At 35.1% G+C, this 25,600-nt stretch overlaps 3 protein-coding genes across 16 annotated transcripts; 2 read left to right on the forward strand and 1 right to left on the reverse strand.

Annotated features, from left to right (window-relative positions):
• The first annotated feature begins 13,678 nt into the window (after positions 1-13,678).
• LOC107782587 (metalloendoproteinase 4-MMP-like) lies at positions 13,679-15,164 on the forward strand. Its single transcript, XM_016603478.2, has one exon. It carries the CDS (start codon positions 13,931-13,933, stop codon positions 14,999-15,001), a length of 1,071 nt encoding a protein of 356 aa, XP_016458964.1. The 5' UTR covers positions 13,679-13,930; the 3' UTR covers positions 15,002-15,164.
• A 1,339-nt stretch (positions 15,165-16,503) lies between these two features.
• LOC107782589 (uncharacterized) lies at positions 16,504-21,078 on the forward strand. Of its 14 annotated transcripts, none has more exons than XR_001647266.2 (5): positions 16,506-16,808; positions 16,881-17,072; positions 18,993-19,059; positions 20,396-20,438; positions 20,753-21,078. XR_001647266.2 is itself a non-coding variant. In XM_016603483.2 (4 exons), the coding sequence occupies exons 1-3, from the start codon at positions 16,645-16,647 to the stop codon at positions 20,413-20,415; spliced, it is 303 nt and encodes a 100-aa protein (XP_016458969.1). In that variant the 5' UTR covers positions 16,504-16,644; the 3' UTR covers positions 20,416-20,438; positions 20,753-21,078. The 14 variants fall into 14 exon arrangements, 7 of the variants coding, with proteins under 7 accessions (XP_016458969.1, XP_075102565.1, XP_075102564.1 ...); XR_012705995.1 differs by having other exon boundaries at positions 16,881-16,999; XM_016603483.2 differs by lacking the exon at positions 18,993-19,059 and having other exon boundaries at positions 16,504-16,808; positions 16,881-16,999.
• A 907-nt stretch (positions 21,079-21,985) lies between these two features.
• On the reverse strand, positions 21,986-24,353 carry LOC107782588 (putative pentatricopeptide repeat-containing protein At5g47460). The gene has a single exon (XM_016603479.2). The coding sequence runs from the start codon at positions 24,324-24,326 to the stop codon at positions 22,539-22,541; it is 1,788 nt and encodes a 595-aa protein (XP_016458965.2). The 5' UTR covers positions 24,327-24,353; the 3' UTR covers positions 21,986-22,538.
• Positions 24,354-25,600: the final 1,247 nt, after the last annotated feature.

Below are 25,600 nucleotides of genomic sequence, written 5' to 3' on the forward strand. Positions count from 1 at the left end.
AGAATATGCCTAGTAAATTATTATAGTTGCTCGAGAGAGAATTATGGCACCTACAGTGCTCATGATCAGTAGAGAATACATTGTAGGAAACATAGCGGGAAGGATTCTGACAATTGGGGAAATCATAATTTTAGACCTCCTGAATTTAGTTTCCAACCCTTAGTATCTTTAGTTGTTAATTTACTGGTTTAGTTTATTAGTTAATTAGTTAGATATAATAATCTTAATATTTATAACTTACGAATTGTCCAAGCTTGTCTTCTTGGTGATAGTGAACAGTTGTAGCTAAACCTTTATTCTCTGTGGGATTCGACTCCGGACTCTTAGACCGGATTATATTTGCAGCGACCGATTAGTCCTTATTATAAGGCATAGTTGGGCATGATCAATGTTCTTAACAAAAGTAGCTCCTAAACTATCTGCTAGTGTTGTTTTTAAAGGTCTACTGATGTTGTACTAATGAGAAATTGCATATCGGGTTCATGCCGGGTCGTTCGACTACAGAAGCTATACACTTTGTTAGAAGGTTGGTAGAACTATACAGAGAGAGGAAGAAGGATCTGCACATGGTGTTTATTGACCTAGAGAAAGCGTATGACAAGGTTCCTAGAGAAATTCTCTGGAGATGCCTGGAGGCAAAAGGTGTGTCGGTTCCTTACATTATGGCGATTAAGGACATGTATGATGGGGCTAAGACTCGGGTTAGAACAGTAGGAGGCGACTCTGAGCATTTTTCAGTTGTAATGGGGTTACACCAAGGTTCTGCGCTCAGTCCGTTCTTATTCGCCCTGGTGATGGACGCGTTAACACACCATATTCAATAGGATGTGCCATGGTGCATGCTATTCGCCGATGACATAGTTCTGATTGATGAGTCGAGAGCCGGTGTTAACGAGAGGCTGGAGGTTTGGAGACAGGCTCTTGAGTCTAAGGGTTTCAAGCTGAGCAGGACGAAGACGGAATACCTGGAGTGTAAGTTCATCGCTGAGCCAGGGGAAGTGGGCATAGATATGAGGCTTGATTCGCAGGTCATCCCGAGAAGAGGTAGCTTCAAGTACCTTGGTTCGGTTATCCAGGGGGGAGGAGATCGACGAGGATATCACACACCGTATTGGGGTAGGATGAATGAAGTGGAGGTTAGCATCTGGAGTCCTGTGTGACAAAAGAGTGCTACCGATACTCAAAGGTAAGTTTTATAAAGCGGTGGTTAGACCGGCCATGATGTATGGGGCTGAGTGTTGGCCCGTTAAGAACTCACATATCCAGAAGATGAAAGTAGCAGAAATGAGGATGTTGCGGTGGATGTGCGAGCACACTAGGACAGATAAGATCAGGAATGATGATATTCGGGAGAAGGTGCATGTGGCTCCCATTGATGACAAGATGCGGGAAGCGAGGTTTAGATGGTTCGTACATGTTCAGAGGAGAAGCCTAGATGCTCTGGTACGGAGGTGTGAGCAGCTGGTTGTGGAGGGCACGAGAAGAGGTAGAGGGCGGCCTAAGAAGTATTGGGGAGAGGTGATCAGGCAGGATATGGCGAGACTCCAGATTTTCGAGGACATGACACTAGATAGGAAGATGTGGAGGTCGAGTATTAGGGTTGTAGGTTAGGAGGTAGTTGAGTCGTGCCTTACTTCGTACCATTGTGGGACTAGCCATGTAGGGTTTTTGTTTGAGATAGCTAGTGGCAATATTGTGGCTTACTATTTCACTTTTCAGTGCATGTCCTATTTACTAGCTATCGCTTTTTCTTTGCATCTTTCTTCTAGATTTCATGATGTTCCTATTGTTCTTATGATTGTTGTGGTGATACTAATATTTACTAATATTGTCTCCCTTTGCTTTGCATCCTTCTTCTGGATTTCATGGTGTTTCTATTTATCCTATGATTGTTGTTGTGATACTAATATTGTCTCTTTTTTGCCCTTTTGTCCTTTTTTTTTTTTTTTGAGCCGAGGGTCTTTCGAAAACAGCCTCTCTACTCCTTCGGGGTATGGGTAAGGTCTGAGTACACACTACCCTCCCCAAACCCCATTAGGGGGATTTTACTGGATTGTTGTTGTTATTGTTGTTAATTATTGCTAGTAGCAATTTGGACTGTAGCTATCTGGCCGTGGGTTATTACTTATTAATTATTATAAGAAACCACGTCAATAATTTAGGTTATATAGCTAGTACAATGAAATTATGTGATCATAGCTCATACATAACCACTTTTTGGTACTTGGTACAATTTTATGCAAATGAGAGTCATTATATTGTTTTTTTTAAAATTATCAGGGAAATTCTCAGTCGTTATCCTTCGGGTGCTCATTGAGTAATTTGCTTACTGTGCAATAGTTCACAAATTACACATGAGATGTAAACCGTATTAGACAAGTTCGGTACGACGAGCTTTGACTGAGAATGCTGTTGGGTGAGGGGAATCGATTCTAAGTCTCTCCCATGTGAAAAAAGTTCACCCAACACTTGCACGCAGATAGTCATTACGTTATAAAGCAAAAAATAAATGTTATCCGTGTATGGTTGGAAAGTAAAGGAGGAGAAGAAATAATTAGAAGACACCCATCCTTTTGTTGTGGGCTTGTGGCTTACCCTATGTTTTTTAAAATTTTATGCCTCATTCATTTATTCCAAATAAGTTCTCTCACTTTTACTTTTATGACTTCTCTTCCTCTTTAACCAAACATATATATAAGCTTAAAATAATTTGGTCAATAGGCACAAATGCCAAATGAACCTTAAAAAATATGAACATTTCTTCCATGGTTTTGGACCACGTACTATATATGAACTTTGCAATATAGAATATTAAATATGTGTATCTAACAAAGGATGAATTGTGGACCAATTTGCTCAAATTCATAATTTACTTCCATCTGTCTTGACGGGGAGAGCTGTTCTTATTTAAGTTTTGCCCAGATCTATAACATATATACTCAGCTCAACGTTCTTGGTAGGTCGAAAAATAATTGGCCATTTCATTGTGTGACAAATCGAAAATGATTTTTTTTTAAAAAACATGAACCTTGATAGGAAGGTATGGAGGTCGAGGATTAGGGTAGTAGAGTAGGTAGTCTAGAGTGTTCATAAAAGTAGTTTGGCACGCAGTCTCGCTTTCTGTTGTTAGTAGTTTTTTATGACTAACCGTTGTTTTCTTTCATTGTTGATCACTTTACTATCTTGTTATTTTTATTCTGCTTTAATATAGTTTTTTGGTACTGTCCCTTCTTGTCTATATTTTCATTAATGTGGTGTTTATGCTTTCATGAGCCGAGGGTCTATTAGAAACAACATATTTATCGTCACAAGATAAAGGTAAGTTCTGCGTACACATTACCCTCCCAAATCCCACGGTATAGGATAATACTGGGTATGTTATTGTTGTTGTTGTTACTGTAGTAACATAAAGAAATAACCAATCAAACATAATTTCGCTAAATCATTTTTGTGCATATAAAATGGGCCTGCTGATCTAACTAGGTGGGCCCATATGTTTTATGTCCAAGTTTGACTATATTGTAGGTATTGCCAGTTTGAAGCATGATTGAATGATATAACCCGTCAATAAATAAGAGTATGACCAGACAATTATTTTAGAGAGAACGAATTATGAAAACTTCATTATTTGATACATAATGCAACAATGGGACTATAACACTTGTCATTTTGAAGGCCTTTGCCAAGTACGGTGTCTTAAATCTTGAAGGGTGATTAACATGAATGGCCCCGTAAAAGGCTGGTTTTTGCTGAATGTCTCAAAATTGGCTACATTTAAAAAAGTAGTTCCTTGATATGCACTCATTTATTGCTTTTCAGCATTTTTTCATCGGATTGGTATAATTTATACTATATTTACTTTATTTATCTGGTAAATATTCATCAAAGTCAACTATGTTTTGCATGATTTTGTTCTTCAGGATTCCTCTACAGAATTGGTAGAGTTTGTACTATATTGACTCTACATATTTATTGAATTGTTTATCGAAGCCGATTGATATAATTTTTCTGTGTTATTTTAACAAAGTGGTCGTCGAATTTGCAACTTCAATTTCAACCAAACCATCCCAAATCTACTCCAAATAATCTCAAAGTTGAAACATAGCTCCAAATACCAACATAATAATTCTCAATCACCATTTTTGTCAAATAATATAAAATCAAAAAGACCCACTTTGTCTTCATCAACACTTTCCATAATACGACGATGGAGTTTTAAGCTTTTACAGTAAATTACTAAATCAGTATTTGAACTAAAATTTAAACATAAATTATCAACATTCAAACGATTTTAACAATAATGGATCATTAACCTTCTACTCTTCACCGCCAAATAAGAATTTCAAGCTTTATATATTGAAGAACAATGATGTTGAAGTAAAATATGGGATATTTCTCTAAGAGTCCGAGAGCGTAGAAAATAGTAAAAATAGCACGGGCTAGTCAATTTTTGGACTGGTAATTAAAAAATAGCAAGCATTTGCAAAGTCATTAAAAAATAGTACTATTTTGTTGCAACATAGATCGGTCCAGCATAATATACTGGAGATTGGTGCACCTGTGTATGAACTTCCAGCATATTATGCTAGAACTCCAACATGCGGAAAGTTCCAGCATAATTTACTGGAGATTGGAGCACATGTGTATGAACGTCCGGCATATTATGTTGGGCCGGTATATTATACTGGAACTCCAGTATAATATGTTGGAGTTCCAGTATAATATACTGGAACTCCAGTATATTATGCTGGAATATTTTTCGGATTTTGAACAGTGTTTTCGTTCAAATTTATCTTTACATGAAAAATGGCTAAATTTTGATTACTTTTGAAACTGTGGCTATTTTTCAATTACCCCTTGTAAATCTGACTATTTTTTAATTTCTCTCTAAAAACATGGACATTCCACCAAGACCAATTCCCGTATAATTTTTTGGGATTTTTTCGTTCCTATACACTATTTGAAACTTTATTACCAAAAATGTCCACGTTTAGTTAATTACCCGACCTAAACAAGTTTTCTCTACAAAATATACACATTTCACCTTAAAGGACTCTCAATCCATTATTAGTATCTTCAATCAAGAGATTTAGTTATATCATTTTCCTTTTTTTTCTCCTCTTCTCTTTCCTTATTTTTTCTGCAATCATCGGCATCTCTTCTATGCAATCTTCACCTTCTTCTTTGCTTTAGGTGCGTATCGCTTGTTAGCCATTCTCATAATCACTTTCTCTTTTTAATTTGTTTGATTGTCTATATTCCTTCATATATTTTTTTTTGCCCAGAATTACATATCATATTACTTTGCTGCTTTGATAGCTTATCATTCTTGATGTATGCGTGCATTCTAATATTGGGGTGGGTTACACATGTGTAATCAGGGCCGTGTGATAATCAATTAAAGTTGGAGGAATCTAAGCTGGATGTGGCGTCCTGACTCCATGTAATCATCTTCAATCATCGTTCCTCTCCAATTTAAAAAGCATTATGCATTCAACATACCAGTGAAGTTGTTGGAAGTTATATCTATGATCTGGAGATTTTTCCAGCTATTTCCTGTTGGATCACACTCAATACTTCTAGTGAATAGATTGGAACGCAAGACTAGGACTCTCAGACTGTATGAGTTACTCAACATGCACAGAAAACTGTCTAACAAGTTTGTCTTTATTTTTAGAGCACAACGAATTGGAATAGAGAGATGATAAATTTGTATGGTACAACAGCATACAAATTAAAAAATAAATTTCGTAAAACTTTAATACAAATTTGATATATCTACAACATCATATAAACTAAAAATAAATTCTATACAACTAATTATATAATATACAACTTATTTATAACTTATCAACAACTTTCATACATACTAAAAATAAATTTCATACAACTAAATATACATTATACACTTATTTATAAATTATCTATAATTTATCTATAACTTTCATACATTATTTCTACACAGTTAAATACAACTACAATATCATACAATTTAAATATAATTTTTATACAAATTTTATACATTATGTCTTTTGTATATTTTGTATCTGATTTATACATAGTAAAAATAAATTTCATACAACTAATTATATATTATACAACTTATCTACAACTTTCATACATTATTTCTACCAAGTTATATACAATTATAATATCATACAACTTAAATATAATTTTTATACAATATTGTTCAACTTTCATACAATATTTAAATTATATATATATATAAACAGAATACAATTTATCTACAATTTTACTACAACTTTACTGCAATTTCGTAAGTATAATGTATGTCATGTCTTCTTCTTCTTCTTCGAGTTTCTATCTGAAATTCAGCCAAAATCAAGTGTAATCTTGTTACGACCCAAATTCTCCCTCCGTGAATCGTCGTGACGGCACCTAGTCTCTACGACTAGGTAAGCCTAACACTTGCGGAAAAGAAATGAAAAACATGAAAACTTAACAACTAACAAATTTTAATAAGCAATTGAGATGCCGCCCGACATATATAATAATCAACTCTCGAAATATACAAAACACTTCCAAGACCCGGAACACCTTAAGTCACAAGCTTTTATGAAGTTCTAATTGTTCTATACATCAGTGTCTATAGAAATAAGAGAAGAATCAACATAGGGGGATAGAAGGGGACTCCGAGGATTTGCGGAAGAGGGCAAATATACCTTGAAGTTCTCCGAAAACAGCAGTGACTGCAACTAAGGACGAGGCTCGTAAGAGAAACCTGGATCTGCACACGAAAAACATGTGCAGGAAAGGGGTGGGTACACCACAGCGGTACCCAGTAAGTGCCAAGCCTAACCTCGGTAGAGTAGTGACGAGGTCAGGTTAGGCCAGGCCCGGCACTGGTATATAATAATTAAAGCGGGAGAATATAACAGTATAATAAGAGATTGAAATTTAACAAAAAAGAAAACACAGCGAAATAACAGTACAACACACAGGGGGTAAACAACAAGGGATTTTCCGAGATACCGTCTCGTAGTCCTAAAATAAATATGCAGGGAGAACTCCCGAGGTACCGCCTCGTAGTCTCAAAAGTAAATATACAGGGAGAATTATCGAGGTACCACCTCGTAGTCTCAAAACTAAATGTGCAGGGAGAACTCCCGAGGTACCGCCTCATAGTCTCAAAAGTAAATGTGTAGGGAGAACTCCCGAGGAACCGCCTCGTAGTCTCAAAAGTAAACACACAGCTCAAACCGATAAGTACCACAATTAAGAGCAAGAGTTCTACAGCCAAGACTAATCAAGAACAAGGAAAAGCAGAAAATCAACTAGGCATGCTTCATATAGTTCAAATAAGCAGTTAAAGCATGTAGACATGTGATATTAGACGAAACAGGATAACTACACATATTGAAATAGCTTAAATAAGAATGGAAACAGGCTAATACTCATAAAAAAAATATAACTCAATTTAAAAGGAAAAACAACTTTATACTCAGTAAAACATCGGGTTTTACAACAATATAGCTTGTGTACGTACTCGTCACCTCACGTACAAGGCGCTCACATATCACAACAGTATCCCCACACAAGGTTAGGCAAGCCACTTACCTCGAACCAAACTCAATCAATCGGTAACAATGCCATTTTCACGAATATCCAATTCTGAATGGCCCAAATCTAGCCAAAATCAAATTCATACCATAAATACAACTATAAGTAACTAATTTAATTAATGAAATCAAAGCTAAAATAAGAAATTAGAAAATCGCCCTAAAAAGCCTCCTCGGGCCCACATCTTACAATCGGGTAAAAGTCACCAAATATGAACACCCATTTACTCACGAGTTCACTCGTACCAAAATTATCCAAATCCGATGTGAAAATCCCAATCTAAACCAAAAATCTTAGTTGAAGAACTTCTTCCCATTTTTCTCCAATTTTCAACCCAAATCCGAAATTTAATGATAGATTAGTGGGATATAACCAATCAAGTGTAGAATCATTACCCAATCGATGTCTCTGAGAATCTCTCTAAATCTCATCCAAATCCGAGCTCCCAAACTCAAGTTTTGATAAAAATGGCCAAACCCTCATTCTTGAATCCTTATATCTGCCCAGTTAATTCCTTCTTCGCGAACCCGGTCAAAGCCTCGCGATCGCATTGAACAAAAAAATATTCACAGAAATTCCTCTTTCGCGAACGCGAGTGACCTCTCGCGAGCGCATACCTTTCACTGGCGGACCCTACGCGAACCCTGGACCCTCTTCGCGAATGCGTAGGCTTAAATGCATGAAGCTCTTTCTGCCCGTTCCTCTCCGCGAACGCGACGACCATGTCGCGAACGCGTAGCCTTAGGGTTCCACATCTTCGCGAATGCGGGAACCATATCACGAACGCGAAGAGTAACTCAGCTGGCCTTCCCAGATGCCTTACGCGAACGCGAGAACTCCCTCGCGAACGCGATGAAGAAAATGTCTGCAACAAAATACCAGAAAATCTACTATCTTCCAAAGTCTAAAAGTGATCCGTTAAGCATCCGAAACTCACCCGAGGACCCCGCGACCTCAACCAAACATACAAACCAATCCTAAAACACCATACGAACTTAATCGAGCCCTCAAACTACATCAAACAACGCTAAAATCACGAATCGCTCTCTCCAATTCAAATTTAAAGAACTTGAAACTTTAATTTTTCACAACCGATGCCGAAACCTATCAAACCACGTCCGGTGACCCGAAATTTTGCACACAAGTCATATTCAACATTATGAACCTACTCCAACTTCCGGAATCGGAATCCGACCCCGATATCAAAAATTCCACTACCGGTCCAAATCTCCAAAAATGCGACTTTCGCCATTTCAAGCCTAAATAAGCTACGGACCTCCAAAACACAATCCGGACACGCCCCTATGCCAAAAATCACCCAACGGAGCTAACAGAATCAACATAACGCCATTCCGGAGTCGTCTTTACACAGTTCCGACTATGGTCAAAATCCTAAGGCTTAAACTTCCGTTTAGGGACTAAGTATCCCAAAACACTCCGAAACCAAAAATAAAACCTCCCGATAAGTCACAATAGCAGAAATAGATACAGGGGAAGCAATAAATATGGGTTTGGGACTATAACTCTCAAAACGATCGGCCGGGTAGTTACAAATCTTTACCAAAACACCCTCAAAATTGAGATATAAATCCAAACAATATTCCCAATTATTTGCAACAACACCCAATTCAAACAAATAATGATTTTTGAAAACCCAAATTCGAATTCAAAGCTTCAAAGCGTTTTAATGTCTGTCAATGGTGGAGAATCAAACACCTTCAAAATTTATTGCTTGACAATTTCAATTTGAACACCAATTGTGCAACATTACTGTAATTTGAACACCAATTGTGCAACACCTTCAGCTCTATATTACTGAAATTTCAATAAGCATGGAATTATTACTGCTCTCCTTTCCTTTCCTCTACACTACTGGAATTAGGAATTGAGAGATAGAGAGAGACGTAGAGAGAGAGAGAGAGAGAGAGAGAGAGAGAGAGAGAGAGAGACGGAGAGAGAGAGAGAGAGAGAGAGAGAGAGAGAGAGAGAGAGAGAGAGAGAGAGAGAGAGAGAGAGAGAGAGAGAGAGAGAGAGAGAGAGAGAGAGAGAGAGAGAGAGAGAGAGGATGAGAAATAATTGATTCCTAATATAAATGGATACTCATTTAATTCCTAAAGTGTATATAATTGGTAAATTTGTATATAGGAGGTAATTAGATTGAAACTTGAGTAGGGAGGGTATTAAAGTTTCAAAGAGTGTATAGGAATGTAAAATTTTCTAATATTTCTGAATCTTGAAGGCCTCGTACAACATCAAGCCCAATCCAGTCTATACAGACAGAACAGCTTGGACTATTACCACAAGCCCATATCTTAAACACATGTATGGGTCAGTAGTCCAATCGGAAATCCAAACCCTTTTCAACTACAAAGAAAATAGGAAAATGAAAAATAAAAGAAGTTTAAATTAAAAGTAGTCGGCGGGTATAATCAATATAAACTTTGTGCGTACTAGCTAAGAAAAATAAACCGTGGTTCCACAATTCACTATTTATGTAAAGATCCAAAGTTTGCTTATGAACAAATGGTGGAGCGTTAGAGGAGTTTATGAATGAAGAGTTGGAGGGAAATTTGGGACCAAGAATAAACTCATTTTCATTAGATGAACAACAAAATTGTTTTGCTCAAATGAGATTGATTCAAATGTATACTTAGTTCGTGTTAGTAGGTGGGATAAAACTTAAAAACATGAGCATTTTTTGTTATGGTGTGAAGTCATATGTATTTTCTTGTAATTCTTTCTTAATTATAAGCTATTTGCATGTAAACTTTATAATAAGTATTAACTGGTAACCTACTCAAATTGGTAATGAACATGCTTAAAGGCTAATTACATGTAAACTCTCACCGTTAAGAGATTGACAGCCAGACCTATCTAGGTAGGTGAACTGATTAATCCACCTAAATGCTCATATAGATATTATAAAATAATGGGACCAAAGTTAACATCCATAAATATTGGAAAGTGCAAATATTCTTTCACCCTTTTTTCACCCCTTTATCCATTTTTAAAACTGCAGAGGACTTGATGGTAAATGAACAATTGCATCAAGAAAAATTATTTAAATAGAGATCACGACACTTTTTTTAGCACAAATTTTGGGGGGGGGGGGGTGTCTACGTTTAATGATACCTGCAAAGTTTAGTAAGAATATAAAGAGCTAAGTCTTCTTGCCGGCTGAATATAATGCCATATTGTGATAATCTATCTTTAATTGAACCAACAAAAGACAAATAAATGAATTCTATTTTCTTTAATTGTTTTAATTTCTTTTTGAAGCAGGGTCGGTTCATTAATATTGAAGAAAGGAAAGATAAAAGAAGGAATTAACTTTGGTAAAATTGGAAACATGCACTTAAATGACGCTGCAAGATAAAATTTAGACCAGTTATAAAATAAAGACTATAAAAGAAATAAACTGAAAATAAGTATAAATGGAGATTGATGTTTTATTCAACTTTCAAAGTTATGTTCATAATGAACTGAAAATTACTCTATTTATAGAAGAAAGGAAACAGCTGCGAGACTTTTCAGGAAGCAGTTGCAAGACTTTTCTTTAGCTGCTTGTAAGTTGTCTGCATGAGCTGCTTGCAACCTGCCTGTTTAATAAGAAATTGCTACAAATTATTTCATTGAGTTGCTTGCAACCTGCCTGCATCAGCTGCTTGTAAGTTGTCTGCATGAGTTGCTTGCAACCTGCCTGTTTAATAAGAAGCCGCTGCAAATCATTTTATTTAGTTGCTTGCAACCTGTCTGCATCAGCTGCTTGTAGATAAATTTCAACAGAGTACTAAATGGATAATTTTGTTCAGGAAAATTATCTATAGCGAAGTAATGAAAGGACATCCACAATATAATATTTTCATAACAAGACCAATAAATTACACCGGCAATCCAACATTTCTATCTACTTAATATTAATGAAAGATAACTTGTGTTATTTCAGTATCTTTTTGCTGGACTTGCACATATCGATCGTTAATTTACAACTATTCACAGCTATACAACAATATATTGAAGGAATATTATGATACCGAGTTCCAAAAGTTTAAGGATCCATGACATAGGACAGAATCTTGACCACCCAGAGGTGGTAAGTTATAGATAAGATCTTTTTAATTTAATCGGAGGTCTCAGTTCGAATCTCGAGAATGAGAAAAGGAATTTCTTTAAAAGTCTTACACGGCACGATCCGAATTAATCAGAGGTCTCACAGCGAGCATCGGACATTAGAAGAAAACCAAAAAAAAAAAAAAAAAGTGTCCCTAATTGTCCCTTGTATATATTAGCCTATTAAAAATAAGGAATGTTCTCTTTTGGATTCTCAAAAGGAAATTAACATCGGGAGTTTGGAAAATCCGAGGTTATTGTTCATACGTCTTTCTGGGAAAACGTAATGTTGTAAGATGAGACTTACAAGGAGCCAATTTTTCTATGTTAGCAAAAGCCGCCCAATGACTATATTGTATTGAAAGAAAATAATTAAGTGTAATAAATTTAAAAATAATATGTAGAAAAGGAAGAAAAATATTCAAATTAGTTTGTGCCCTTTGAAAACCAACGAGTAATATTGCATTATGTGTAAACACTTTCGTCATTCCAATAATATAGCTTTCAGTTGCACGTTGAAAGCGATGTTGGAGAAGACTTAGACCTATAACGTCTATTACCGTTCAAACCTAATCATTTTCAGTAGCATTATTATACTTAATGTGGTCTTGCTTTAAGGAGGAGGGGAAGGATCAAAGGAATAAAAAGAATGGAAGAAAATAAAAGTTATTTTTTGGTTGAGATTTGTAATTTATATATGTTTTCTTAAGTGTCACCTAATGATATTGTCCAATAAAAGACTCTTGTATTTGATCTCTACGTTTGAACTATACAATTAACTGTATATAAAGTATATTATCTATTACATTTTCAGTATTTTTTTGTTGGTAAATAATACACTTCTATATATTATTTTGACAAAACTCAATGTTATGCTGATATATTCCACAAATATATAGATTAATAGGTAGATTTTTGATAGAATAATTAGTCATTGCTATTACACTTTTTTATCTAGGAGTCCAAGTAAGACCTGGTAAAGGTCAATGGAAACCACAACGTACAATAAGTTCCAACAGGAATTTAAGGAGAGAATATATGTATTTGCTTATGCACTTTGAACGTTTTAGTTAATTTTATTACATCTCTTAAATTTGGAAACCTTGTGGATATTGTAATGCAATAACTATAAAGAGTTTTTAAGTTGAAAAGATACTATTTTGAATAATACCACATCTGAAGATGGTTCATTAGAATAATCAAACTCATGTTTAATTTCATTCTCTTCTTTTCTTTTTCTCCCCTTGATTTTGTCATTTTAGATGAGGAGCGGCCTAGAGTTGGTAATTAAACATATGGTTGATGTCCTAATTCTGCTTTACAATTTCTAATTATCTTGCTTGTTAGACAAGACAGAAAATCAAAGTGTTAAGAGAATGACATCTCTAAGATTATGTCAAAATCATCTAGCTAATTTGGTCAACAAATGAATAGAAATCTTCAACTAATACTTAGAATATTCTCATTCAAACTAGTATTTAGGTTAGAATTTTGTATATTATTGATTTTGTAGGTGTCTGGCTTCGTTCGTTAATCCCACTTCATTTGGAACTTTTATATAGTTGAGGAAGCAAAGAAACTACTAACAAAAAGAAAAAAGAAAAACTCTCATATTTCCTCGAGATTATATTATTATGAATTACTTCTCAACTTCTATTTTTGAATACACAAACTCGTGTATCCTTAATCTTCTAGTACTCATTCTATAATCACCTCAAAATTGTTAGAGAATTAACTGCTATATACACTCTTACAAATCATCTAAAAGTTACATATAATTGTGCGTAATAGTTAAGTAGCATCGTGTAATTCATTTTCTTATTATCATCTAATACATGAATTTTCTTTTCGGTCTATGTGTTTAATCTTTTTTTTTATCCAATTTTTTTATTGCTTAAAATAATAGGATTACCAAATACAGTGGTTCAACCACCAGTTACATTCATGAAAAGTCAGAATCTCAATAGAAAAGGCGAACACGAAAGAATCTTCGTAGCTTTCTTTCAAACTATTTTCTTGTACATTGATCTTATCTCTATTAACCAACAAAACTTCCTCCTTTTTGTTGTTCTCATATAACACAACAACAAATACTACTATAAAATTAAAACATACAACCCATTAAACAATTATACTAGTACTAATATTTTTCATGTCATATATAAATGATTAAACATACCCTTACTTCTAATAAATCCCTCTCAATCTCTTTGTAAATCCAACAGAAAAAACTAACTCCATGTCTCCGTTTCCAAGTTATTATTACACTTTTGCTCTATTCATTCTCCTCCTTTCACTTCCTTCTTTTCCCGCCAGAATCCTAAAACACGATCCTTTAACTGAATTAACCGCCGATATTCAAAACAACACGTGGCACGCTTTCGTTAAATTCCTCGACGCCGGAAAAGGCAGTGAACTCCCCGGCATGTCGGAGCTCAAAAAATACTTCCAACGCTTTGGCTATCTGACTAATATTCCCGATCATAATTTCACCGATTTTTTCGACGAAGACTTAGAGTCTGCAGTACTCAATTACCAAAAAAACCTCGGATTAACAGTCACCGGAAAATTAGACGACGAAACGATGAACGAAATTATGTTGCCGCGTTGTGGGATGAGTGATTCAGCTCATGAACACGATCACAGCTCGTTACATACAACGAGAAATTACGCGTATTTTTACGGGCGACCTAGGTGGATGAAGTCATCGCCGATGATTTTATCGTACGCTTTCTCTGAAAATTACATGATTGATTATATAGATATCTCGGAGATTAAATCGGCTTTTAAAAGAGCGTTTTCGCGGTGGTCGTCAGCGATTCCGGTGAATTTCACGGAGGCGGAGGATTACTACAAGGCGGATATTAAAATCGGGTTTTTTAGAGGCGATCACGGCGACGGAGAGCCGTTTGACGGAGTGTTGGGAGTGTTAGCTCACGCTTTCTCGCCGGAAAATGGGAGGTTTCATTTAGACGCAGCGGAAACGTGGGCCGTTGATTTTGATGAAGAGAGGTCGAGAGTTGCCGTTGATTTGGAATCAGTGGCGACCCATGAGATTGGGCATGTACTTGGGCTGGCTCATTCTTCGGTTAAAGATGCTGTTATGTACCCAAGTTTAAGCCCAAGAATGAAGAAAAGGGACTTGAAGCTAGATGACGTGGAAGGGGTCCAAGCTTTATATGGGTCAAACCCGAATTTCAAATACACGTCATCGTTGGAACATGACACGTCAGCATCAAGTTGGAGAACGTCATCAAAGTGGACCACTTTTTTTGGCTTGGTGGCTTTGATCTTTTCCTTATGTTTATGATTGCTTATGTTTTTTTAGTTTATTTTTATTTTTTTTGGATGTTGTAAAGATATTTTACACAGAAAAAGGAAGTAAAGAACATTCTTTAAAGATGGAGTAGAGGTCATATTCTTTGTGAATTATTCTTGTTGACTTGTGTTGAAACAGAGAAGGAAGATAAAAGAGTCAAAGAAGAATTAAAAGATGGGTTACTTTGTGACCTTAGTGGGAAGTTTTGGTTTTCTTTTTTTCAACTTTACTTTCTTATGGAGTTAAAACTTTGAAACCTAATGGAGGTTTTCTGTATTTAGTGGGAAATTAGTGGGGAACATGACAGTTTTTAATGGTAATTTCAAGATTAGGTTAGTTGGAAAGCAGGAAAAAAAAATCTAATTTCAAAATGAGCGTGAGGATATGAACTTCCAATGTTAATGGAGTACTAGTTGCTTATTTGTTTAGGGAGATAAGATGGTTTCTACTTAATATAACCAAAAACTATGGTAGGAGATGTATATTGAATGAATTTACTATCTTGAAATTGACAAATTATAATATAGATTCATACTACTTTCATATTCCATTTTGTGTCACACTATTACTATGGAAAGAGACATATTTTTCAAACGTTTAAGCAAATTTTTAGTTGTACAAATTTGTGATCTATGGTGTTTCTTGTATAATTTCTAGAAATGTGATTCTTATTTAAAAGATATATTATAGTGTGATATATGGTGTTTCTTATGTAGTTCTAGGATTTTTACTTTTTATTTTAAAAAAATCAAGACATCAATGTTTAAATTTACCAACAAATAGATAATTTGACTCTCATATTCGAACTATATATATGCCGATTAAGTTGATTCCGACGTTCCTTGATTAATACCAAATCGAATCAAATATATTCGACTTTTTAGTCGGCTTGGTTTGGATGTTCAGTTTAATTGGATTAATCGATTTGGTTTGAACATCCCTAAATTGTTACGTTCATTTCATTTTGTTTGTTGTAGTTTGACATGCACAAAGTTTAATAAGAAAATATTTTTTTTTAAAACTTGCGGTATTAAATATTTTATAATATTTGTGTGAGTATAAAACTTTTGAAATTTGTGACGCTAAATATGTCATAACATTTGTGTAGTTATAAAAACTTTTCATTGTCATTTTTTTTGGAACAAACTAATAAAGAAATATCAAATAAAACGGACCGGAATAAGTACTTCTAATTGTGACGTTGATTCTTCTTAATGTTCATTTCCAACCTCTCTTTCTTTGAGACATTTGACAAAAACAACTCAACAAAAACGTTAAAAAGTGAGGTATTCGAGAAAAATGCTTAGTAGAATTGAAAGGTGATCTAAGTTTTGCTTTTGATTTCCCGTACTACAATTGGATTTATTCAGTTGAATTTTAAAAAATCTGCTTTCTTCAACCTAGTGGTAAAGTTTACATAAAATTCCTAACAAATAAAGGACTGATGTTTGACTTTTAAAAACATGTGTGCCTTACATGTAATTGACCCAAATAAGTTGGGCTATCACAATTTACAAATGCACATGCAGTCGGGTCCGATCCGACTAATTTGGACGCTAAAACCCTAAACCCTATCAACCTTGTCCAATATCCCCAAGATCTTCTCTTTGCTCAAACTTTCTTACAATTCTACAATGGCGTCAAGGTGTAGTAGAATTATCAATAGGGCTTCAATTTCTTCTATCAGATCCGCCATTAAATCCAATTCCCAATCAGCTTCTTCTTCACAGTCGTTTCCCAGTTTCTCTGCCTCAACCAGATCTACATCGTCCCCTCTCCGTCGGTTCTCTTTTTCAAGGTATTTTTCGTTTGCCCCAACGTCTATTGTTTGTTAATTTGTTTTTTATATTTGTACTATTCGGGTTTGCAGAATTCCGTCGGAACTGGGAGGGTTGCAGTCAATGTTGCCGCTACACAACGCAGTTGCTACGGCGAGGATGACGTCATGCCTGAGCTCAACATCGAGGAGTTGCAGAGCTCTTTCACAGGGTACTCTCTGCTGCACCTCTCCAGACCTCTAGCATGTTCCATTTATAACTACCCCAAATTAAAATAAAAACAAGTATGTGCTTGTTCTTACTGTTTGTTGTACATGTTTGCTATTTTTTCATTTTTTCTTTTATCGTGCTATCTGTTTCATCTTCTAGATATTATAATTGGAGATTAAATTGAATTCTTTCCCGGGAGAAGGGGGGAACTTCTTAAATATTTAAATCACTAATAACTGATGCTAGCAAAAGGAATTTTGATACGGAAGTCATTTCTAGAATCAGTAATTACTAAATCACAATAATTACTAAATCAATTACAATAGCTAGCAATTTAAAATGGAATTCTTTCCGGGGAGAAGGGGAACTCCTTAAATATTTAGATAACTAAATTCTGCTAATGGCAAATGGAACTTCGATATCTGAGACATTCCATAGTATTTCAGAGTTACTAAAACAACTACTGTACAACATTTTTGATCAAGACTTCAACAACTACAACAGCTAGCAGTCATTAGTCAAAACCACTTTCCTTATGAATACTATATCCAAATGGTAGAAAATAGTTGCATAGCTGTAGGCTACCGAAGAATGGTACACCAGTATGATTATTAATTTGAATGTGCACAACCATATGACATCAATTACATATACCAATCAGAATTCGAGTTAGTGTTGCACAGTCTTGAATTGGCTAGATGACTGTCTAATCTTCCTTTTACTGAAACATGTAGAGTGATCTTATGATGTTTGTGAGATTTGTTTAATATTTTTGCCTATTCTGGTGCTTTTTTCCTACTTCTCATATTTCAATGTGCCAGTGTTATTTAGGTAATTAGATCTACCTACATTCTTTGACCAGTAGCTCTGCCTACACTTTTTTGTCGGAAGTAGCTCTACCTACACCTTGCACCAGCTTAGATATGGTGCTTCTGTTTCTTGCATTTTGTGTTAAGGACTGGACATATTTATGAGGAGAGGGGGCAGAAAAGCTCTTCTTGATTGACTTCCCTCCTCCCTTTCCTTTTTTCAACAAACTGTATGGGAGAGTGTCTCCTATTGAGAAGAAATTGCAGAGTAATATGGTATATCATCCTTGCCTTACTAGCTTCTTCTAGGCTTCTACATAGGATGAGGCAGAAGTACCATAGAACTTGTATCGCTTTCGCAGGTTATTTATAGTGAGTAGTGACTAACAACAGCAATGGATTCACCTCAATAATGCTCTACCTTATTACTTGTACTCTAGAAAAAGAGAGAAATCTGAAAGGCATTTTTTTAACATGAATGGAAAACCAACAAATTAAAAGTGAGATGGTGAAACCTATTGTATCTATACATCTATGAACAGAACGTATGGTTGTGCAGCTGTGGTTTTCTTTTTCTTGGGCAGGAAACTGGATACCTTTTCTTTATTGCATTTTGAAAATTATGTTACTACATATCTCTTAAAAAGATTTTTTTGGGTGTAACAGAATAGCTAATAATTTGTATTCGTCGTTAAACTCCTACTTTATTCACAGCTTTACTCTGGAAACTCTATTAATATTCATGCAAGTAGTAACTGGGTTTGATTCGGTTGTCTATAATTCTACATTTTTTTTTCTGCTGTCTTTTCTTAAATTACCCATATTTTTTGTTTCCTCGTTTGGGAGGGTTGTGGTGGTGGACTGGTTGTAAAGGGTATGTAATGGGATTCTTGGAACATAGGGGCTTCTCTTGATGAACCATTAAAGCTCTAAAGGTTACTGGGTTAGCATGGTTACTCCTATGAAGCAATTGCAGTCTAAGTTGGTTTGGGCTGGAACTTCTCGCTCCTAAAATGAACCAAATATAAATCTTCTCATGCTTGTTCTTCTCTATATTATACCGGAACTCCATACAAAAAAAGTTTTTGAATCTCTTAAACACCCTTCCTAATAACCAAAGTGGGCATATATTTTGAGGTGGAAGGTTTTGATCAGCTATCTGACCGGAATATTTGGTTCCTGCAGGCACATGAATTTCCAAAAGCATGAAAGAAATATACTGGGATATCACAGGCCTTTCTATTTTGCTTAAGTGCGTTCCTATCTTAGCACCAAGTTTTATCAGCAGTTTTAAGAAAACAATTAATGAGTAGGATGGAAGCGAATTGTGCTTAGGGCTGCCATTTTTCTTTTCGAAACCTTCACATGCAATTACTGAATGTAAAAACATAAATTTAAAAGCTTTCAGAATGAATAACATTTTATTATCTTGTCGTTGATAATGTCATTTTACCTAATTCTAATCGTAGCACTTTGGGTTATCTGACAAACTGTGTTTCTGCTTCTTACCATTTAGAAAAGGTTCATTTGATGGGTAATGCCCCGAGATTATGTTTTTGAGAGTTCCTTACTTTCAAGTGATTCCAAAGTTTAAGATTCACACTGCAAAATGAAAGCTTATAATCATACCTAAATTCATCTATTAGTCGAAGGATTTTCCTATATTTCAAGCATCTTCCCGGGGCTCTGTAGGGGATCAGAGCGAGGGAGATACTGTATGGGCTGATGTTTCAGTCTTGTGGCGAGAGTGTTTAACATTATTAGGGACTTTTTAGGCCATTCTTAGGGTAAAAGAATGATGGGTTCAGCAATACATAATGAAGTAATTAATCTTATTTGTAGAGCCGACCCCAATTTGCTTGGGATTGAGGAGTAGTTTTTCTTTCATGCTTTCATCCACTATTTTCCTTTCTGTGGTTTGCTCTTCCTTTTGATTTGTTTGAGAAGGTTTGAAGGTACTTTCAGGTCATAACAATTCCATATGTCCACATCTTAAATACACACTTCTAAGTCAATGTCAGCTCTAGAAATGCTCCCAAGAATTATAGCAATCTTGTCTATGAGAATGGTCTCATTGTTCTTTAAGAAATCCAAGATACAGGTCTATAATGAATTCAAACAGTCTAGTTTTATCTTTGAAAGTCCTGCTATGATTGTTAGACATAGGTGGAGCCTGTTAGGAGACCACAAGAAGCAGATTTAAAAGTATTACTGATTAATCTTTAACAATTTCCATTCATTTTGACTTTCAAATAATGTATCTGTTTATAACTTATAGCGCAAATAATTTAAAATCCCTAGACCCATTGATCTGGTGAGTGAAACTTTGATCGTTCTTGGTGGGTTTAGGAAAGTGAGAACGCGTAACTGTTTCCGTTTAAACTGTTCAAGACAAAGTATCAGCTAAGAGGCGACAGTTCTGACTGTCACCTCCAGGTTTCTGTCGAAAAGAAAAGAAAAGAAAAAAAGAACCTCCAAGGGTCTGTTTGTCATAAAATAATTTTCTGACTTCAACTGTTTTTATGCTTAGCTATTATGCCCCTATTTGACAAAGCCTATTTTGGTAACAAGAATTTTCGTTTTCCCAGATAATACTGAAGGAACGTGAAATTTTTTGCTCTTCAGGAGGAGGTTGTATCTGCTTGAATTTAGCTACAACAATTTTGCCTTGGTTTTAACCATATTTTCAGACATATCATCTGTTTATTGTAGAGAAAGATAAATCAGAGTTGAGCCTCCCCTTTTCTTTTCAAATACTTGAATGCAAATTTATCTTGTATGTAATGCGGTAGGTTAAGTTTTTTCTTTTGTTGGCAAGTGTATCTGCAGTAAAATGTATTTGACTGATTTAAGGAACCTAAGCTAACGTAGTCTTGATTTTTGTTTTTCTACTTTGCCTCTGAATATTTCTCCTGATATGAGTCTTTTGTTGTTTGTGGCAATAGAGCTGGGTCTCTCGGTACCAAGGTGACTTTGTTTAGCAGATTGTCAAAGAAAGTTGTCAACTCTTTGAATGGGAAGGCAAGATTTTGTCCTAGGAAAGACATTTATGTTTAATGACTGCTCAAACTTTACAAAAGTGGTAATAGTATTTGAATGTATTGAATTTTCAGCTGGTTTTGCTGTTAATTCTGATTTCTGATTCCTTGATTACTTGGAATATTACTATGGAATAATCCTTATTTCCTTCTTTCCTTTTTGGGCCAATTTGTTATACTGAGAATGGAAGAGGTTGGAGTTTTATAACGATTAATGAGTGCGTTTTGTTTTTCCATAATTTCTTATTTTTTTGGCCTATTTGTTAGACTGAGAAGTTGAACAACGAAGGCATTCTGCCACTTATTTTGTGGCTGTAATAAGTGATTTTTTTTTTTTTTTTTTTGGTCAAATGAAAAATTTTATTTAACAAATAGAACACGATATGTTTTTATTATTATCAATGCGTCAACGGCAAAGAACAAACATGCATGCGTACAATGTAGTCAAACGGTCAATAAAGTGGAAGAAAATCATAGTAAATCAAAATTCAAATTATAATGAAGGCAAAAATAGTAGGGAAAATACTATTGTATAGCTACTCTTAAAATAATAGTCGAAAAATATATATTTTTTGTATATATATACATTTTGTATGTTATATACAAAAATTATACAAAATTTATATTTTTTCGGCTACCGAATGTAAATAGTTTCTAATACGGACTAAAAGTGATAATACTCAAATAGTAAGTTGAGGCAAAAGGAGGAAACATCAAACAATTAGGACCCGTTTGGCCATAGATTTTGTCAAAATATATTTGGATTTGTTTTGGCAAATACATGTTTGTTCATAATTTTATCCATATTTTGACAAATTCCCAAATCCCAATTGATTTTGGCCCAAAATATTACTATTATATTTTTTAAAAATTGTCCCAAACTTTTGTATTTTATAAAAAAGCCCACAATTTATTATTTTGTAACAATGCTGCTTCGTCTTCTCGGTCATCTGATAGTGTATTATGTTATTCATTTTAAAAATAATAATTTTGTACTAAATTTATTTATGTTCAGGACTATGGTTTGCGATAATATAATAAATATTATTGATGAAGGTACTATTGGGTATTTGTGATAGTTTTTAGAACTTGTGGGTGAAAAAAAGTGGAATATGTTTTGAAAACTGGTGTCCAAACACATTTTCATCTTCAAACCAAATTTTACCCAAATCAAAATTTTCAAAACAAATTTGGAAATTTATGGCCAAACGCTAGCTTAGTTTGTAGCTTTACTCCCCCCAATAATAGTTCAAAAAAGAGGCTATTTGCATTATACAGATACCTTCCCAACATAATAAAAAAGTACTTTCCGTTGTCCTCAAGCATGATTAGATCAGGCATCTCATCTTCTAAACCAAATCATGGCAACATAAGCTAACATTTCCCAGTATAGTTGTAGCACTTCCACTTGTCAACCAAGTAGTAATAATGGACAGAACGAGTATTCACTCTTTCTCCTCAGTAGGTTAGTGCTTCTGTTGTAAGTGTTGATTCATAAACGCAACAATGAAGTTGGCAAACAGCCATCCCCAATTTAGCCGTCCAACATTTTCATCTTCATCTTCACTGTTTAAATAATCTACCTACATCCTATTGTCCGTAGAAGTTCAAGGTTGTAGGTCATTTTCGTTTTTTGCATTTGTATTTAGGTCATCGAGTGTTTCAATTTGTGACCAAACAAGGACAAGCTTACTTACTTTTCGAGCGATAGTCCCATGATCCAACTCCAACCAGCTTCTTTTCTCACTTTTCTCTCCTTCATCTGCTCCCTCGTGCCACCAACATCTATCCACTTCCTATGCAATGCATACATATTAGACATTAGTACATAGACAAACTCGTTATCACCTTCCAATTCTATCACCTTCGCAGCTGCAACTTCTGCTATTTTTATATCCCCACAAGTGACAGAAGCACCTAGTAATGCTTTCCAAACTAATCCACAGTTTTCAAATCCCAGTTCATAAATCATTTTCTCGGCCTTACTCACATCCCCTTCTTGTCCCATGAGCTTAATCATCGAAGAACAGTGTTCCGGCATGGGACATATCTCATACTGCTTGACCATCAATTTGAAATACTCATTTGCAGCTTGCAGAGACATTTTATTATGCCAACATGCAGCTAAGACATTCACGAAAGTAATACCATCTGGTTGTAAATCTTTCACCAATTTCAACTGCTCAAATAGCCGGATCACTTCATCTGAATTACCATTATGAGCATATCCAGATATAATCGTGTTCCACGTTATCAGATTCTTCACAGGGAGAGATTCAAACAGAATTTCAGCTTCCTTCATTAGCCCACATTTAGAATACATGTCAATGAGAGCAGTTCCAACAACAACAGTCTCATTCACGCCGTACTTAATTGTGCAACAATGGATCAACCTTCCCCATGTTACAGCTGATATGTTGGCAATGCCACTTAATATACTTGAAAAGGTGAATTGATCCATAAGAACATTATTGCGATGCATGTTTTGGAAAAAATGTAGAGCTTCTTTTGCTCTGCCTCGGTTGACATATCCTGTTATTATCGAATTCCATGAGGATGAATTTGGGGTTGGCATTCTTGATAACATTTCAACAGCATCTTCTATGTTACCAAACTGTGCCATGCCACTAATTACCTCATTGTATGAAACAGTATCAGGTTCAGGCATTTGATGCAAGAAATCAAATGCCTGTTCAAGCCTGTTGTTTCTTGTATTTGCCGCTATGACAGAATTCCAAGAAATAGTGTCCTTCTCCATCATACTATTAAAAACATTAGTTGATTCTTCGGTAGAGCCACATTTTCCATACATGTCAATCAAAGAATTGCAGACCACAATGCTGCACTCAACACCAAATTTCACAATCTTAGCATGTAATAACCTTCCAACTAGTCGTAAACCAAGCGGTCCGCATGCTGATAAAGCAGCTGTAAAAGAGTACGAATCAGAACAAAGTTCCGATCTTTCGAGCTGAATAAACAAGTTCAGAGCAGCAGTGAACTGCCCAGATCGAACATACCCAAAAATCAACGTATTCCAAGAAACTACATTTGGTTCAGTCATTTCCTCAAACAACTGGTGAGCCTTATTCAAAAGCTGAGACTTGACATAGAAATTGACCAAAGCTGTAGTAACAAAGACATTGATGTCATACCCAGATTTTAGAATGCAACAGTGAAGTTGTTCACCAGGTGAAAACCAACCCAGATTGGTACATGCACGGGTCAAGTGAACCAGAGAATAAGCATTAGGCTTGGAACCAGAATTCAACATTTGAAAGTCCTTGAACAGGGCAATTTCAGAACTAAGGCCAGTTTGTGACTGATTGGAAATAAAAACGATTCTTGAATTAAAGTCATCTTCTAGATGGGGTTTGATAGTGCTGCTAATGGACTTGGAGAAGAAACAATATAGTTGCCTTTTGCTTAGTAGTTGAATGGAACATTTCTTGAATAGTTCATAGTTGCTGAATCTTGGCATTGCTTTGTATGCATAATAACATTTTGGCTATATGCTCTTGACATGTAGTAAGTGAAGGCAATTTGTATATACAGGTTTTTTTTATTAAAAAATTCAGTTTTTTCTTTCTTTTCCGTAACTACCCACCCTGCTATCCACTCCAGCGCAACCCCCTTGCCCCCCTCCACTTACTTTTTTATTATTATTATATATTTTTAATTTTCTGTTTTTTTATTTTTCTGCACCACCCACCCCGCGATAATTTTTTTATTTTATTTTATATATATTTTCAGTTCTGGTTTTTTTATTTTTCAATTTACAGGTTCGAAATTTTACGAGTTCCAAAGTTATGAGTTCAGAGGTTTATGTATTTAGAAATTTGTGGGTTTAGAAATTATAGAGTGATGTTTGGCTATAATTATATATTTTTAGTGCATTACTTACCTTACATTTTGGGGCTTTAATGTTAAATTGTACTATATTTGTGCTTAATTGAGTTTAATTTATGTGTAGGTAGTTTGTGTTGCGGAAGCCAAATGTATATAGTGTGAATGAGTCACAACTACTATACCAAAAATTATGACAACCACTAAATAATAAACAAGACAATAAGACAACAATAAAAGAACACCAGAATTTACGAGGTTCGGCCAATTTTGCCTACTTCTTCGGACACAATCAATATTTTATTCCACTCCAAAATTACAAGTGAAATAATACTAAAGAGAGAAGATACAAATGCCTTAAGAAGATAAAAAGGCAAAATGAGAGGTGTACTTAAATCCTAAACATTAGGCCTCCTTTTATAGGGTGAAATTCCCATTCAAAATTGTCATCCACCGATGTGGAACTTTTGACAATTTCAACAAATCTCCACCTTGGAAAAATTCCACATCTTCAATTTTCTCTCAATAACAAATTTTGGTTGTGTCTTCATCTTCAATCTTTAGTGTTCAACAATGTTGAAACTTGACCGCAGTCACCACTTTTGTCAGCATATCAGCAGGGTTCTCCGTAGTATGAATTTTCTTCACCGTAACTCCATTTTCTTCTATGATTTCTCATACAAAATGATACCGAACATCAATGTGCTTCGTCCTTGCATGATAAACTTGGTTCTTCGCTAATTGAATAGCACTTTGACTATCATAAAAAAAATTATAATATTTTTTTGTTCAATACCAAGCTCCTTTAGCAACCCCTGAAGCCAAATTGCCTCCTTCACAGCCTCTGTAATAGCCATGTACTCTGCTTCTGTTGTAGACAAAGCAACTGTTGACTGCAAAGTAGACTTC

Source organism: Nicotiana tabacum, chromosome 23, assembly GCF_000715075.1.
Source record: "Nicotiana tabacum cultivar K326 chromosome 23, ASM71507v2, whole genome shotgun sequence".
Lineage (NCBI taxonomy): Eukaryota > Viridiplantae > Streptophyta > Magnoliopsida > Solanales > Solanaceae > Nicotiana > Nicotiana tabacum.

Coding starts and splice junctions, on each gene's coding strand:
- LOC107782587 (XM_016603478.2), top strand. CDS start 13,931: ATGTCTCCGTTTCCAAGTTATTATTACACTTTTGCTCTATTCATTCTC.
- LOC107782589 (XM_075246463.1), top strand. CDS start 16,645: ATGGCGTCAAGGTGTAGTAGAATTATCAATAGGGCTTCAATTTCTTCT. Junction 16,809..16,880: donor CGTCGGTTCTCTTTTTCAAG/GTATTTTTCGTT, acceptor TCGGGTTTGCAG/AATTCCGTCGGAACTGGGAG.
- LOC107782588 (XM_016603479.2), bottom strand. CDS start 24,326: ATGCCAAGATTCAGCAACTATGAACTATTCAAGAAATGTTCCATTCAA.